Here is a 15,944-nt window from a genome sequence, read left to right as displayed (position 1 = left end):
AAACTGCTTCTCTTTCAGCCTTCCCCTGACTCTGCTACTGTGATCCAAGAATTTGTTCAAGACAGTAATCTAGGAATTATTCTTAATACCTTCCTTTTTCTCAGAACTCTATCTAGTTTATCATGAAATCTGAATGATGTTGAAATATATATCAGGGCTGGGTATGGTGGCCCAACCTGTAGTCCCAGCACATTGGGAGGTTGGGGTAGGTGGATTGCTTGAGCCCTGGAGTTCCCAACCAGCTTGGGCAACATGGCAAAAGCCTGTCTCTACCAAAAATACAAAAATTAGTCGGGAGTGATGGTGCACACCTGCAGTCCCAGCTACCCAGGAGGCTGAGGTGGGAGGATTTCCTAAGCCCAGGAGGTCAAGGCTGCAGTGAGCTGTGGTTGCACCACTGCACTCCAGCCTGGGTGACAGGGCCAAAAATAAAAAAAAAATAAAAAAATAAAAAAAACCCAGTCATGTCTCTCAATCTACCCAGAGGTCCCCCGTCCCTACCACCCTTCCCTGTCATTTTTAACCTGTTCCGACTTTTGTCATCACTTCCTTCCAACTCTCTCCAGCTAAAGTAATCATTCAAAAATATAATGGCTGGCATAACTTATCTGTTTAAGACTCACTCGATGAATCTACAATGCACTGAAAGTGAAATACAACTCTTTGGTATACTGTAAAGACATTGGATGATTTGATTGTGTCTACCTGTCTAATATCTTATTCCATCCCTATTCTCCAGCATGCCAATAAGGCACTCATCTTTCAGTTCCTTGAACATGCCAGGGACTTTTATTTTTTTTAACCCACTGGGCCTCAACACTAATTTGCATTTTCTTTCCTTAGAGTAGTCTAAATCCTCCTACCTATTCACCCACCTGGACATTTGGATTTAGATTCTTTGTTTTTAACATTATTTTCCCAGAGAGACTTTCTCTAGTAAGCAAACTTTAACAGATAACCCTTCCTCCAACAGTATTCTTCTTTACAGCTTTGTCGTTTCTCTAATAACAGCTTTATAATTTGCAGTTATACATTAATTTGTGTTCTTTCGTTTGATTTCTTTCTCTCACCAGACAAAACTCAATGAAATTGAGTTAAATGTATTTTCGTCACTGTTTCATACTTTGCAACTATGACAATGTCTGGCATTTAAATTAGTCAATAAAAGAAGGAACAAGTTTCTATAGTGTTGTCGGTATGGTGTAAGCATGTAACTTCGTGATGGTAAATCTGTCACAAAATTGGCATGTGCACATGCACTCTTATCACCCAGGGGCTTCCTTGTACAAAATGGTAGCAAGAGAGTATTCTAACAGGAGGGTGAGGGTGAGGGTGAGGAAGAGATGAGAAATTTAGTCTCTAGAGCAGGAAAGGAATCCCACTGAAGAAAGATTTGGGTTAAAACAAGAGGTGAGTGGATTCCAAACTAGTTTTATTTCCCCACCTGTAAAATTGAAAGTCTATTAAATAATATGCAGGTTCCCAGGCTCTAACATTCTGGAGTTCCATTTCTCCATTTTGCTTTGATCCTGCCTAGATACAAGACAACTGTTGATTTACCTCTTTCTTTGTTAGGTGTATAAGGAACACTTACAATATCTGTGAGATGAAAAGAAAGATCCTGTTGGTGCAGAGAATAGGAGAGGGTATGTGACAGCCACATGACTCGTTATAGAGTGTGTGATCCTACCACACCTACTGGCAGACTATCTGTCGAATAATCAGTCCCCAGTATGATCAGGGTGTTGAAGATGAATTGTTCTAGAAAGTAAGGAACAGGCCCAAAATAAAACTTTTTATTGAGGAAGTAATAAAACATCTATGAAAATACATTCTCTCACCTATTGCACATGAGTATTTCTTAATTCTATTCAGTGCAATTCAAAAGCAAGTGAAGCATTCCAGAAACATTCTTCATGACACATGCAGATATCTGCAAGGCTCATCTTCTTCAGCCACAGAACATGCAGGAAAAATTAATCATTTTGGCTCATAATACATTAGATGAATAATTATTAGATTTATTAAAAACACCCATATCTGTCTTCCCCCTATCTCGCCTAGCAATGTAACCAGCTGTTACTCTTTAATATGTGGGTCACCATCCTGGCATTGGGGTCAAACTCAAACTGTGATGATCCACTGAAGAAATAGAAAAATCCTGTAAATATAGATAAGGAAAATGATGAGACATCTTCAAATATGTCGTTTTGCAACACATATAACTTAGATTAAGTACAAGTTAATAATGGAGGGCATTTATTAAGTGATTACTCTATGCCAGGCACTGAGCTAAGTGCTTTACATGCTTTATCTCAATTACCCTTACAAAAAACTGTGATGTGTTATTAATGAGAATAAAACTAAAAATTAGGACGGTTTTGTAATTTTAACAAGGTAGCATCTGTAAGGAAGGATGGAGGGAGGACTCCATCTCATCTGACTCCAAAGGAAGTGCTCTAAAATATTATGTCATACTGGTTCTAAATAGATAAAATTCTATAATATTTTAAAACCTTGTTTTCCTTTCTTTCCAACCTCTCCTCTTCTGCTAGGTCCTAAATTACAGCTTGGGAGACAACTAGACCCAAGAGAATCAGACAAATGATAAATGAGCCAGAGGTCCATTTCCTGCTTTGCATCCATCATGGTTAAGTCATTTTAGTAACAAGATCATCAGCCTCATGAGCATTGGATTGTCAAGCACTGGCAGCTCCCTCCAGAATTCCTTCAGAGTAATCAAGAACAAGTTTTGTTTTCCTATTTACCCATTACCAGGAATCACATTTGACCTATTTCGAGCATATGGGAGGACTACTATTTTATTTACAAATGACTAATACAGGCAATCACAGACTGCAACAGAAGCCCAGACAAGGCTCCCCTGGGGTGGGGTAGGAGAAAAGGGACAACAGGATGGGATAGAATAGAATGACAACCAGCCATTAGTAAGCCTGGCTCACACAGATTGTATTTTTATACCAACATAGTGGCCTGAAAGATAATGGCTTCTGTGTGAGGAAGTATTCTTTGATTTTATGTGCAGGTATGAAACAGAGACTTGGAAGTTATCCAGGAAAACACACACACACATACACAAACACACACACACACAAATTTAAACCCACTTTGCATAAATTGGAAAGTTAGGATTTCAGGAATTTGAAGTAAAAAAGGTGTCAGACTGAATGATTTAAAAACTGTTTTGATTCTGCACTTTATTTTGAAATCATAAAATGCCTGGAGATTCCTGCATTCACAGTGAAACAAGGGTCTTCTTACCAAATGCCTGTAATACAGCATCAACCTTAGGCTCAACTCCTGGAAAGTCATCAGCTGTTAGTCTAGGGAACCCTTGCTCCATGGACTGGCTATTTTCATCAAATCTAAACCAAATGAAAGAAATACAGTTCAATGATGTGCAGTAGTCCCATTACACACAATAGTATAATGTGATGTTAATTTTCCAGTGTGGAATTCTAGACAAACTTTTTAAATTGTGTAAAAAAGTGTTAAACATTTTTAGAGCTACAGGAATAGGTTACTTTCCTGGGCTTACAAGTTTAATACATAAAACAATATTTTCCCAGAAACAAGAACATTATGCCATTTTACAGAGGTTCCATACATATGTCTGAGGTAAGTTTTCTAAGCCTGGCACACAGAAACCAAATTTCTATGTGTCTACTATAAATACATAAAGACTGTGTAGACATAATATGCAAAATGAATTAAATCACTTAGCTAAAAATAAACCTCTGGTTCTCAGTCACACTGGGACCCTGTAGATCTTGTCTCCAAAGCCTGCCACACCTGGGCTTCCTATGGCAGCCATGTGGTGACTGGAAATGGAATAAGAAGTGAATGCCTTTGGACCTCAGCTGGACTCTCTTGATGTCTTTTGGTGTCTAAGTATATGGCCCAGTGATCACTGTTCTGAGAGCCCTTTGTATCCAGAAGGTAGAACAATAAGCTGTCTTCCTCATAATCATAAATTTTGAAGTTAGAGAAAGTTAGAGGGTGGGTGTAGGGTAGGGAAATATCCTTAAAGAAAGAAAATAATTTTCTTAATCAGGCTTCATAGGAAGTCATTTCTCTTGAGTCTCACCTCCAGTATTTGTCCTCTACAAAGAAGTATGTTTTCTTCTTTTCCTTGTCAGAAACAGCTGCATCAATTTTCCTTATGGTTGGAGGAAAACCCAGGGTATGGATGCCTCTTGGATAACCCGCTTGTACCTCATTTCCTCTGATGGCCCAGAACTCACTTCCTATCGAACAATAAATCCAAGACATTTTACATGAAGCCATTGATTTTAAAAATAATTATAGTTCATTGTTGTGGTAAAGAGGAAGTCTTGGTTTTAATTCCAACCTAATAATGCCCAGTTCACAGCCAGTCCTTAATAAATACTCCCCGAATGAGTGAGTGAATGAATAAATGAATAAATGAGCAGATAACTCTGATTCACTGCCCTTTCTGTGTCTTATATATTTGTATCTATACGTTACAGTTTATTTATAGATCAGTTTTAGTTATTTCTTATAATTGTTGGTAACTTTTTAACCTGAATTTCTCACCTAGACCTCTCTCTCTTAAGTTTCATACCAATAGATCAGTTGCTTATTGGACACTTCCTTTGATATATTTCACAGTCACCAATTCCAATCTGTGCTTCTTCTGAACACTATCGGAATTCATTCAAATTCTAGTGAGTTAGGACAACAAAATCCCATCAATCTCTCTGCATTTACTTTGTTACATCACTCTCCCGGACCCCAAGCCTGAATTCCTTCTTTACACTTACTGCCAGATTCACTAATCTAAAATGTCCATCTGTTGTTTATCTCTCTTGCTTCGACTGAACTGAATGACTTGTATCTGTCTGAGCAGTTCCAGATATGCTCTTACTTGGTAAAACCAATTTCTTCTTTCTTTTTTTTTTTTTATTTTTTTTTTTATTTTTTTTATTATACTTTAGGGTTTTAGGGTACATGTGCACAATGTGCAGGTTTGTTACATATGTATCCATGTGCCATGTTGATTTCCTGCACCCATTAACTCGTCATTTAGCATTAGGTGTATCTCCTAATGCTGTCCCTCCCCCCTCCCCCCACCCCACAACAGTCCCCGGAGTGTGATGTTCCCCTTCCTGTGTCCATGAGTTCTCATTGTTCAATTCCCACCTATGAGTGAGAACATGCGGTGTTTGGTTTTTTGTCCTTGCGATAGTTTACTGAGAATGATGTTTTCCAGTTTCATCCATGTCCCTACAAAGGACACGAACTCATCATTTTTTATGGCTGCATAGTATTCCATGGTGTATATGTGCCACATTTTCTTAATCCAGTCTATCGTTGTTGGACATTTGGGTTGGTTCCAACTCTTTGCTATTGTGAATAGTGCCGCAATAAACATACGTGTGCATGTGTCTTTATAGCAGCATGATTTATAGTCCTTTGGGTATATACCCAGTAATGGGATGGCTGGGTCAAATGGTATTTCTATTTCGAGATCCCTGAGGAATCGCCACACTGACTTCCACAATGGTTGAACTAGTTTACAGTCCCACCAACAGTGTAAAAGTGTTCCTATTTCTCCACATCCTCACCAGCACCTGTTGTTTCCTGATTTTTTAATGATGGCCATTCTAACTGGTGTGAGATGGTATCTCACTGTGGTTTTGATTTGCATTTCTCTGATGGCCAGTGATGATGAGCATTTCTTCATGTGTTTTCTGGCTGCATAAATGTCTTCTTTTGAGAAGTGTCTGTTCATGTCCTCTGCCCACTTTTTGATGGGGTTGTTTGTTTTTTTCTTGTAAATTTGTTTGAGTTCATTATAGATTCTCGATATTAGCCCTTTGTCAGATGAGTAGGTTGCAAAAATTTTCTCCCATTCTGTAGGTTGCCTCTTCTTTCTTAAGGACCTTTCTACTTTCTGTGCACCCAGCCCATCTCTGCACAGCCAAAGAGAACTTTGAGACCCATCCTAACATCACCTCCTCTAAGGGATCTTTGCTGAGCCCCGGGTATGAGTCAGGTGCTCCCATGGCACCCTTCCTTCTCTCAGTCCCAGCACTTGGCATATGTAGGCTGCCAAAGGCTTCATCTCTGCTGCCCCTTCTAGAATATGAGCGCTTTTCAGTCCTGACCTCCACTAATGAGCATGGTGTCTGACACAGTGCAAGTGATATGTAAATGTGAGATACATTACTGGATAACAATACGTTAGACTTATGTAATCCTTTACAATTTCTATTGCAATTTCACATTTATTTGATATTCACAAAAGTGAGATTGCCAGAAATAAACATTTTTAAAATCTCCATAAAGCTTGACATTTAAAAATATTCCATTATTACCTATGAGTCTAGGGAAAAAATAAAAATGAGAAATTAAAGAACTAAAATTGAACAAAATGAAAATACTGCATATCAAAATTTGCTGGATGAAACAGAAGAAATGGTTATTTATAGGTATAAATGCTTGTCTTAGAAAAGAAAAAAGTTACAAGTTAATAAGGTAAGTATCAAACTTAAGCTATAACAATAATAACAGGATCAATTCAAAGTAAACAAAAATTAAGGCAACAATAAAGATATGAACAGAAACTAATTAAATGAGAAACAAAAATATAATATAGAGAGTAAAGCCAAAAGTCAGTCCTTTGAAAAGATCAGTAAAATTATTACATATGTTATGAGAGTTGAAGAAAAAAGAGAAAGGCAAAAGGATTCAGTATTAGGAATGAAAAAGAGAACAAAACTTCAGCAATAATTCAAATTACAACCAAATAATTTTCCAAAAACTTTTTACTGATGGATTTGAAAACAGACAAAATTGGCAAATTTTTAGAAAAACATGTTAACAAAACTGACTCAAGAAGTAATAGAAACTCAGATAGCATATTACCAATAAAACAAATTGAAACAGTAGTTTAAAAGTTTGATAAAGAAGCCGCCATACCTGAATATCTCCATTAGTTAATTTATCTCTCCCTGCACTGATACTACATCTTACTGATTAAAGTTTTATAACACATGGCTTTTCTCCTCATCTAATAAGATGGGTTCACCAGGAGCATCCTGGCTATCCTTGGCCTTTCCTCTGCCGTATAAATTGTAAAACCAATCTGTCAAGTTCCATGAAAAACCTTTTGGCATTTGAAATGAAAATGTCCTGTATCTATAGATAAATTGACATTTTTACGATCTTGCATTTTTAATCCATGAATATGGAATACCATCTATTTTCTTAAGAGGTCTCTAAAATAAAGTTTATAATGTTCTTTGTACAAATTTTATTTAAGTGTTAGCACAAGGTCTTTCAGTAATCTAAACTTTAATATAATGGAGAAAACTCATGTCGATAAAATTTTTGCAATAGGATTTATTCCAACAAGTTGAAAATTCTTATATAGTACTCACCTTTAAAAATAAAAACGGTGTCCCTGCTATTAACTTCATATGCAGCATCCAAATATGATGGGAGAGAGGGCCAAAATGCAGAAATCAAATGAAATTCAGGTTCAGGTTTCCAGTGGGATCTTCTCCAAAAATATCTGTAATACATAAAATCACTTGCAATTGTCTTTCTCCTTTAGATATGTGAAAAAAAAAACATATTCTTTTTTTTTAAAATCCATGCTAATTCACCCATTCATAGAAGTCTGTATTAAACCATCCTCCTGCATGTGATTCCAGGGTAATGAAATCGATGGTAATGAAATCGATGGACTTGTGACTGGTTCCAGTAAAATTATTTAGCTTGGTTCCATTCTAAAAGTCCATAAACAGTGCACATATTATGTCCTAATATTTTAAAAAATATTATGTGTATATTGATGCTTGTATATATGAATATAACATTTTTATAAAGAGTCAAAGGAAATTGGTAGCAGTGGTCGCACATATGAAGGGAGCTGGAGGACTGTAGGCCAAAGACTGGAGAGAGATTTTTTAGCTCTGTATCTTTTGGTAGTGTTTAAATATTGTGCCACAAAATATATCACTTTTTTCCAAAAGTAATTAATTTAAATAGTAGCATTTGTTAGCAAATGGAAAGATACTACCCTGCTTCTAAGGATCCACCAGTGCTTTTTGAAGAAGTTCCATGATTTATGATATTTTTAAAAAATGAACAAAACAGATATAACTCCCTGCCTTAACCAAACTTACAGTCTAGGGACCAAGAACCATCCCTTATAAGTCTGTAAAAAATGACCTGGACAATTCTAAAAAGATGTTAAAAATTCAACAAGAACTAGATCTGAATGATTTTAAAATGTACAGGGAATTTTGTATTTAAAAAAATCTCTGTCAAGAAGAAAAAGTAACTACTGGGTACTAGGATTAGTACTGGGGTGACAAAATTATCTGTACAACAAACTCCTGTGACACGAGTTTATCTATATAACAAACATACACATGTACCCCTGAACCTAAAATAAAAGTTAAAAAAAAAGCTCTGTCAAGTTTCTGTTTTTCTTTCTAAGCACTGTACATCGAAAGAATAGATAGAAAAATATAATATTCTGGTCTGACCTGTCTTTAAAGAACAGATATTCTCCCCTCAGAGTGCTGATGGCATCGAAGGACAAAGCAGGATCACACTTGGCTGGCATCCCAGATCCTGAAGGAATGGATTTTGTGGGCACCAGGGATTCCTCAGGAGAGGAAGGCAGAGGTCCTAAAGGAAACAGATTTGGGGATGCAAACATTAAAAAATATGTGATGCATCTGTCAATTTGTGTGCCTTTCAAACATTCTCAAAGTGCTTCAAGCTAAATCAGAAATACTTTATGTAGCGCTGGAAAGCTTTCTTGAGGACTGTCATTGTAGAGCTGCAATGCCTAATTTTTCCAGCGTCACTCACCATAGAGAGACTGAATGCCATTCACATCATCTTGCGAAAGGCGGAACCGGGCGAGCTCTGTGAATGAGTGGTAGAGTGGGTACATCAAAGCTTCAGTGTTGGCCGAGTGAAAGAGCCCCAGGGAGTGGCCAAATTCATGAGCAGCAACGAGGAATAAATTGGTGCCTGTATGAAAATCATAAATGTTCAGAATCCACCAGCTCTTTATTCCGTAAATACATACAGAACATATGCCAGCTATACAGGACATCCTTGATGCCACAATGTCTTTTCAGTATTTGTGGATTGGTTCATTGATTGGCATATTCCATACTTTATAGAAATTAATATGTTTTTCAAGGTTGACTTTAAGTCAATATATAAGACAGTTTTTCACCATATCCCTCCCTAGATCCCTCCTTGGTCAGGAAAACTAAGACACTTTTCCTATATTGACAAATGAGAAGCATTATTTTCAAAAGATTTTTTTTTGAAAGGACAAGACTAATAGCATGTCAGTAAATGTAACTCTTCATTGTCTAAAAATAAAAAGTCATTGTTCAAATTTAGGAACACTTGCCAGTTGCAAACTCAGTTAAAATTAATCATATAACATTTACGTTCAAACTTTTAAGCCAGAAGACTGTGGTTATTTCTTGTGGGGTTTAGTCTGATTTTCTCTTCCTCTTCTTCATCATACTCAAGTAATTTTTTTGTTTTTTTGAGACAACGTCTCGCTCTGTTGCCCAGGCTGGAGTACGGGTTCAAGTGATTCTTGTGCCTCAGCCTCCTGAGTAGCTGGGATTACAGACACGTGCCACCATGCCCGGCTAATTTTTGTATTTTTGTTGAGATAGGGTTTCACCATGTTGGCTAGGCTGGTCTCGAACTCCTGGCCTCAAGTGATTCACCCACTTTGGCCTCCCAAAATGCTGGGATTACAGGCATTAGCCACCAGTGCCTGGCCATAATCAAATAATTTTTGATTGTCAAAAATCTTCCCAGTAATAGGTGCCACTGGATGTGTACAATCTTTAGTTTAAAACAGAAACATCCCCAATAACAGTTTTCTGCAGCACAAACACAGCTAGATTCAGCTTTTTAAAAATATTATAAAAAGAGTTTTATTGAATTTAGTAGTAGATATTATTTAACCAAGGCTCCAAGAATTGTGCAGAAAAGAACAGTTGTTCAAATAAAAGGCAGTCATTTCATGCAACACAAACTTCAGTCTTGTGAGACAGAGTCTCACTCTGTTGCCCAGGCTGGAGTACCGTGGTGCAATCTCGGCTCACTGCAGCCTCCATCTCCTGGGTTCAAGTGATTCTCATGCCTCAGCCTCCTGAGTCTTGTACTCAGGAAAGATGTTCTTTGCATTTACATTAAAAATCCCAGGCACTGTCAGAAATAGTGATTATTTCAACAGTGTGTTTCTAAACTTCAGAAGCCATTTTAAAAATTAAATAGCATAGAGTTAATTTTAGTCATTATGTTTAGATGTAAAGTGTTTCAAAGCCAATTTAGGGGGAAAAAAACCCCATCTAAGCTAGAGACCGTGACATGTTTATTTAAAAAGATGACCTAACAATTTTTTTTTCAGTTCCTGGCCTTTTCTCCTGATCTCTATTTTTAAGTAAAAAGGAGGCCAATGAGAAGAAAGAAAGAAAACCTGAGGGCAAATGTTAGGATTGGAACTGATTTAATGGAATTCATTCTACCCTAATCAGCTATCATTAAAGGGATGAAAAACATTATTAATTATGCTGATCCTCAAACCCCCACAAGATCCTGAGCTGTGGAGATAAGATTGAATGGTTTTTACAATATTGTACTTGGTGGGGGCAAACGTGAAAATACAGACATTTTATAAAATTCTTCAATAATTATTGAAACAAACAGTACTTCTGTTTAAAACTCAGGTAATAAAAAAATTCAGTTACTACTATATTCCATTTATTGCTCATTCTAGATAATCCAGTTATTTTTGGATAGAATTAGACATTATTCCTGAAATGTTCCTGGGAGGTTTACAACCTACCTGATGCATCTTCTGTCGATTTTTCATCATCATCAAAGTGAATATCTCCATAAAACCCAGGTCCAGGTGGATAGGCATGAGCCAAACTCTGTCCTGGGCCATCAAAAGAGTAAAAGTCTCCATGTTCTGATAGGGAACAAATTAATGGAAATATAAGTGTTCAGAATTTATTTTTACCCTGTTCCAATAAAACAACAGTAGATTCTACAGTCTGAATGTTGGTGTCTGCTGCAAATTCATATGTTGAAACTCAATGCCCAGTGTGATATAGTATTAAGAGGATAGGTCTTTAGGAAGTGATTATGTCATAAGTGCTCTGCCCTCATGAATGAGATTAGTGCTTTTATGAAAGAGGCTTGAGGGAACCTCCTGACCCTTTCTATCATGTGAGGACACAGAAGGTACCATCTATGAGGAATAGGCTCTCATCAGACACTAAATCTGCTGGCACCTTAATCTTGGACTTCCCAGCCTCCAGAACTGTGAGCAATAAATTTCTGTTGTTTATAAGTTATCCAGTCTAAGGTATCTTGCTATAGCAGTGTCAACAGACTAATACACCAGATAAATGGATGTTTTATTTGATTACCTTTAACTGCAAAAGAGATCATTATATCAGCCTCTCCTTCATACAGCCTGGAGAATGTAAGTGGAGTCACCTCTTCCCAGACTTTCAGAGCTTTCTCAATGGCAGAATCAACAGCATCTCTTGGCAAATCTGGTGTATAATTCACAATCCTGGAGGAGAAAAATTGAAGAGGATATTATTTTCTCCTGCCATTATGAAAAATTGTTAAAGAAAACTTTATGTTACTTATCCAAATATGACGAGTAACTTATAAAGTTTCAATATTATGTGAAAACTACTCTGAACCATTACCTGTATGTAAGGTGGGTTTTCCTCCATTTGGGGATGCCAGGAAAGGTGCTGAAGTGACCAACGTCAGGAACTCCACACCTGGGCTTGCGCATCACCTCCAGAGTGTCAGAGTCCAGCTTCCCTGTCACCTCTAACCCAAGGAGCTTCTGCATTTCTCGGATTTTTTTAACAATGAGATTACTGTCCTTTCTTCTAATCTGTTTCACATCTTTTTCAAGGTTGTAGTACTTTTCTAGGTATTGCTAATGGAAAATATAATTTTTAGGTCATTTTTATTATTTTCCATCGTTTATCCAACTTTTATAATCCATCTTAATTTTCCTCTAGTTTCTTAAAACAAAAGAGGATATCACATTTAATTTGATTTTTCATTAAGACTCCCCATTTCATACAAATTTTTAAATTTTATTGCAGTGTTAGTTTGCTAGTCAAGTAAGGAATTTGGGATTGAAAATTCAGGTCTAGCATTATTTTTGTTAGTTTTTAAAGAAATCTTCTTTTAACATAGTTTTGTGAAAAGTTAGAATACAAACATTTTCTACTTACATTGTTATTATAGACCTGGCTTAAGACTGAAGTGTGGTAAACTCTTTTGTCCAAATATGACAAGTAAAAATATAAAAACTATTACCTAATCTGATTTAAAGATCAAACTTAGCATGCTCCCCTCCCCAATAATTTTAACTAAAGAAATTCTAAAGCCAGAGGAGTTTCATATATTCTCCATATGTTCTTTTCACTTAGCCACAAATATACTGCTACTATTTTATTGTAACCTTGAGCAGTTATATTTCCTTTCTGAACCTTTCTTTTCTTCTCTGTTAACATAAACATAATTTCCACCTCCAGCCTGTTAATTATTCTCTGATGCTACAGTTTTCTAACAAAGTGATCTCTAGTCTTATCATTCTGCTTTGTGTTGGAAGACCAAGTAGATACACTTGAGCTGGCCAGTAGCTGCAACAGATGCCACCATTAATTACCTGGGCAAGATCCCTGTTGGAGTCCTCCTCTTTTGCTGCCCCACTCAGAGGATAGGCAGAGCAGACTGGCAGACACAACAGCACAAGGAATGCAAGATGCATCATTCTCACTGCCCTTACCTTCTTTGTCTACTGGGCTTCTAGCTCTACCCCTTCGTGGCCTTTCTTTTATACAGAAACAATGCTGAGATCACCAACAGTATGATTTGTGCATGTGTGTTTTAAGCCTGGATGTTCACAAACATTCAACGTAATGGTGAAACAGCCTACATCAGTATTTTCCTTCAACTTTCTAAACTTGAAAGAATGATTAATCCCCAGGAAATGATTTCTGTGTTTGTAAAGACGAAAAAGAATTGGCTAGATAATTCACGTCTCTGTATTTACTTAAAGAGAGCTGACAAGCTTGGTAAAATGCCAAATGTTTAGACATTTTAAAATCAGTGCAATTTTCTTTTAAGAAGACTATGTTTTAAACTTAAATATAAGCAGATAAGAATTAAGTAGGTCAACGGAAATAAATTCCAAATATAGTTGTGGTCTAAATGTAGGAGTTGCTATCTACAAAGATATTAAAACAAGTATTTCACTTCTTGAGTCCTTGTTTACAACAACTATTACTGATTTTCAGATGGATTTACTGGCCATGGAGTAGGGGTACTGTGAGAAGGACATGGAGCATGTAGAGAAAAGAATCGAAAGAGAGAAGCTTTGGTGTTCACTCATTCTCCATTTCCCAGTGTATAATTATGTTCAAAGTAACTGCTCCATAAAACTTGTTAAATGGAAAAAATTAAATTGCATGTTAGACTGAAATGGTCCTCCTACCCTCTTCCTCTTCTTTTCTTTTAAAAATTCTTTTCATCCTTTCTTTCTCCCCTTAAGGTACAAAGGAGGAGATAGATTGAGATCTGTAATGGGAAATGATTTCAAATCCTCCGTTTCTTTCACATGTCTAACGATCCACCCCTGCCCATGAATAGTATTTTCTTTCTTGTTTTCTCAGCCAAATAGAGTGCTTTTTACACAGTAACACAGTAAGTCTGAAATAACTGTTTTGTCAAATTAACCTATTAATATAAAGAACCCTGAAATTCTAGTAAAGAACTGTATTTTTCTCTCACTAAAGATAAATTAACTCTACCATGTCTGAAGTATATAATTGCAAAGTGATGAGAGATTAAAATAATGTGTGTAGGAATGATCTTTTCCGTATCACCCACCATCCCCACCCTACTTAGCGTAGCCTGGACAGGTGAGACTTCCAGGAACCAAGAGGCTCTGAGACTTCCAAGCCAGAGTTGGAGAGAAACTGGGATATACACTGAGCCAGCCAAGTCAACTTGTGACTTACTGTTGCCCAAGAGTTTGTTCTACAGTGTGGTGACATCAGCTTGAATATCAGAGGGAGAAGGACTGACAACTGGACTCAAATAAAGTCAGCTGGACATTGAGCAAGTACAGTCAGGCACTGTATAATGTTTCAGTCAACGACGGACCACATATATGATGGTGGTCCCATATGATTATAATGGAGCTTGATATGGTTTGGATCTGTGTCCCTGCCCAAATCTCATGTCGAATTGTCATTCCCGGTGTTGGAGGTGAAGCCTGGTGGGAGGTGATTGGTTCACGGGGGCGGATTTCTCATGCCCATTTAGCACCATCCCATCGATGATGTTCTTGTCATAGTGAGTGAGTGAATTATCATGAGATCTGGATGTTTAAAAGTGTGTAGCACCTCCCCCCTCTCTTTCTTCCTCCTGCTCTGGCCATGTAAAGTGCAGGCTCCTCTTTTGCCTTCTGCCATGATTGTAAGTTTCCTGAGGCCTCCCCAGAAGAAGGTGCCACCATGGTTCCTGTATAGCCTGCAGAACCATGAGCCAATTAAATCTCTTTTCTTTATAAGTTACCCAGTCTCGGGTATTTTTGATAGCAATGCAAGAACAAGCTAATACAGAGCTGATAAGCACCCATCAGCTATTGTCATTGTAGCCATCATAATGTCATAGTACAATGCATTACCCATGTGTTTGTGATGATGCTGGTGTAAACGATCCTACTGTGCTGCCATATAAAAGTGTAGCACATGCAATTGTGTACAGTAGATAATTCTTGATAATAGTAATAAATGACTGTTTATGCATTTACTATACATTTTATCATTTATTTTAGAGTGTACTTCTTTTTTTTTAAGTTAACTGTGAAACTGCTTCAGGCAGGTCCTTCAGAAGGTATTCCATGGTTACTGCCCTATGCAGGCATTATTATCATAGGAAATGACAGCCGCATCAGTGTTATTGCCCTGAAAGACCTTCTAGTGGAACACGATGTGAAGGTAGAAAACAGTGATATTGATGATCCTGATCCTGTGTAGGCCTGGGCTAATGTGTGTTTTGTGTCTTCATTCTCAACAAAAAAGTTTAAAAAATAAAAAAAAATTAAAGATAGTAGAAAGCTTACAGGATAAGGATATCAAGAAAAAAATATTTTTGTACCTCTGTGAAATGTTTGTGTTTTAACCTAAGCGTTATTACAAAAGAGTCAAAAAAATTTTAAAATTAAAAAGTTTATAAAGTAAAAATGTTACTACAGTAAGCTAAGGTTAATTTATATTGAAGAAAGAAAAATGCTTTTATAAATTTAGTGTAGTCTAGGTATACAATGTTCATAAAGTCTGCATAGTGTACAGATTCACCCACCACTCACTCACTGACTCACTTAGAGCAACTTCCAGTCTGGCAAGCTTCATTCATGGTTAGTGCCCTATATAGTTGTACCCTTTTTTATCTTTAATACCATCTTTTTGTTGTATTTTTCCATGTTAAAATACGTGTAGATACAGTAATACTTATTATTATGTTACAATTGCCTCCAGCATTCAGTAGAATTTCATGCTGTATAGGTTCGTAGCCTAGGAGTAATAGGCTTGCTGGGCATGGTGGCTGACACCTCTACTCTCAGCTACTTGGAAGGCTGAGATGTGAGGATCACTTTCCCCAAAAAATTTTTAAAAGGCTATACCACATAGTCTAGGCATGTAGTAGGCTGTACCATAGAGGTTTGTGTAAGTTTAATCCATGGTGTTTACACAAATGGAGAAATTGCCTAAGGACATGTTTCTTAGAACGTGTCCCCATTGGTAAGTCGCACGTGACTGTGTATAATTAATTCAGGCCATTATTTTGTC

The 15,944-nt window shown here is 37.0% G+C and overlaps 1 protein-coding gene across 1 annotated transcript; it reads right to left on the bottom strand.

The window, feature by feature from the left end:
* Nucleotides 1-1,769: 1,769 nt before the first annotated feature.
* On the bottom strand, nucleotides 1,770-12,896 carry MMP10 (matrix metallopeptidase 10). The gene is made up of 10 exons (XM_003253053.2): nucleotides 12,755-12,896; nucleotides 11,772-12,013; nucleotides 11,481-11,629; nucleotides 10,892-11,017; nucleotides 8,875-9,039; nucleotides 8,544-8,688; nucleotides 7,428-7,561; nucleotides 4,109-4,268; nucleotides 3,283-3,386; nucleotides 1,770-2,161 (listed from the first exon to the last, which is right to left on the bottom strand). The coding sequence occupies exons 1-10, from the start codon at nucleotides 12,857-12,859 to the stop codon at nucleotides 2,061-2,063; spliced, it is 1,431 nt and encodes a 476-aa protein (XP_003253101.2). The 5' UTR covers nucleotides 12,860-12,896; the 3' UTR covers nucleotides 1,770-2,060.
* Nucleotides 12,897-15,944: the final 3,048 nt, after the last annotated feature.

This window comes from Nomascus leucogenys, chromosome 15 (genome assembly GCF_006542625.1).
Source record: "Nomascus leucogenys isolate Asia chromosome 15, Asia_NLE_v1, whole genome shotgun sequence".
In the NCBI taxonomy this organism is placed as follows: Eukaryota; Metazoa; Chordata; class Mammalia; order Primates; family Hylobatidae; genus Nomascus; species Nomascus leucogenys.
Note: the sequence above shows the minus strand (reverse complement) of the source record. Positions and strands in the feature narration are given on the sequence as shown.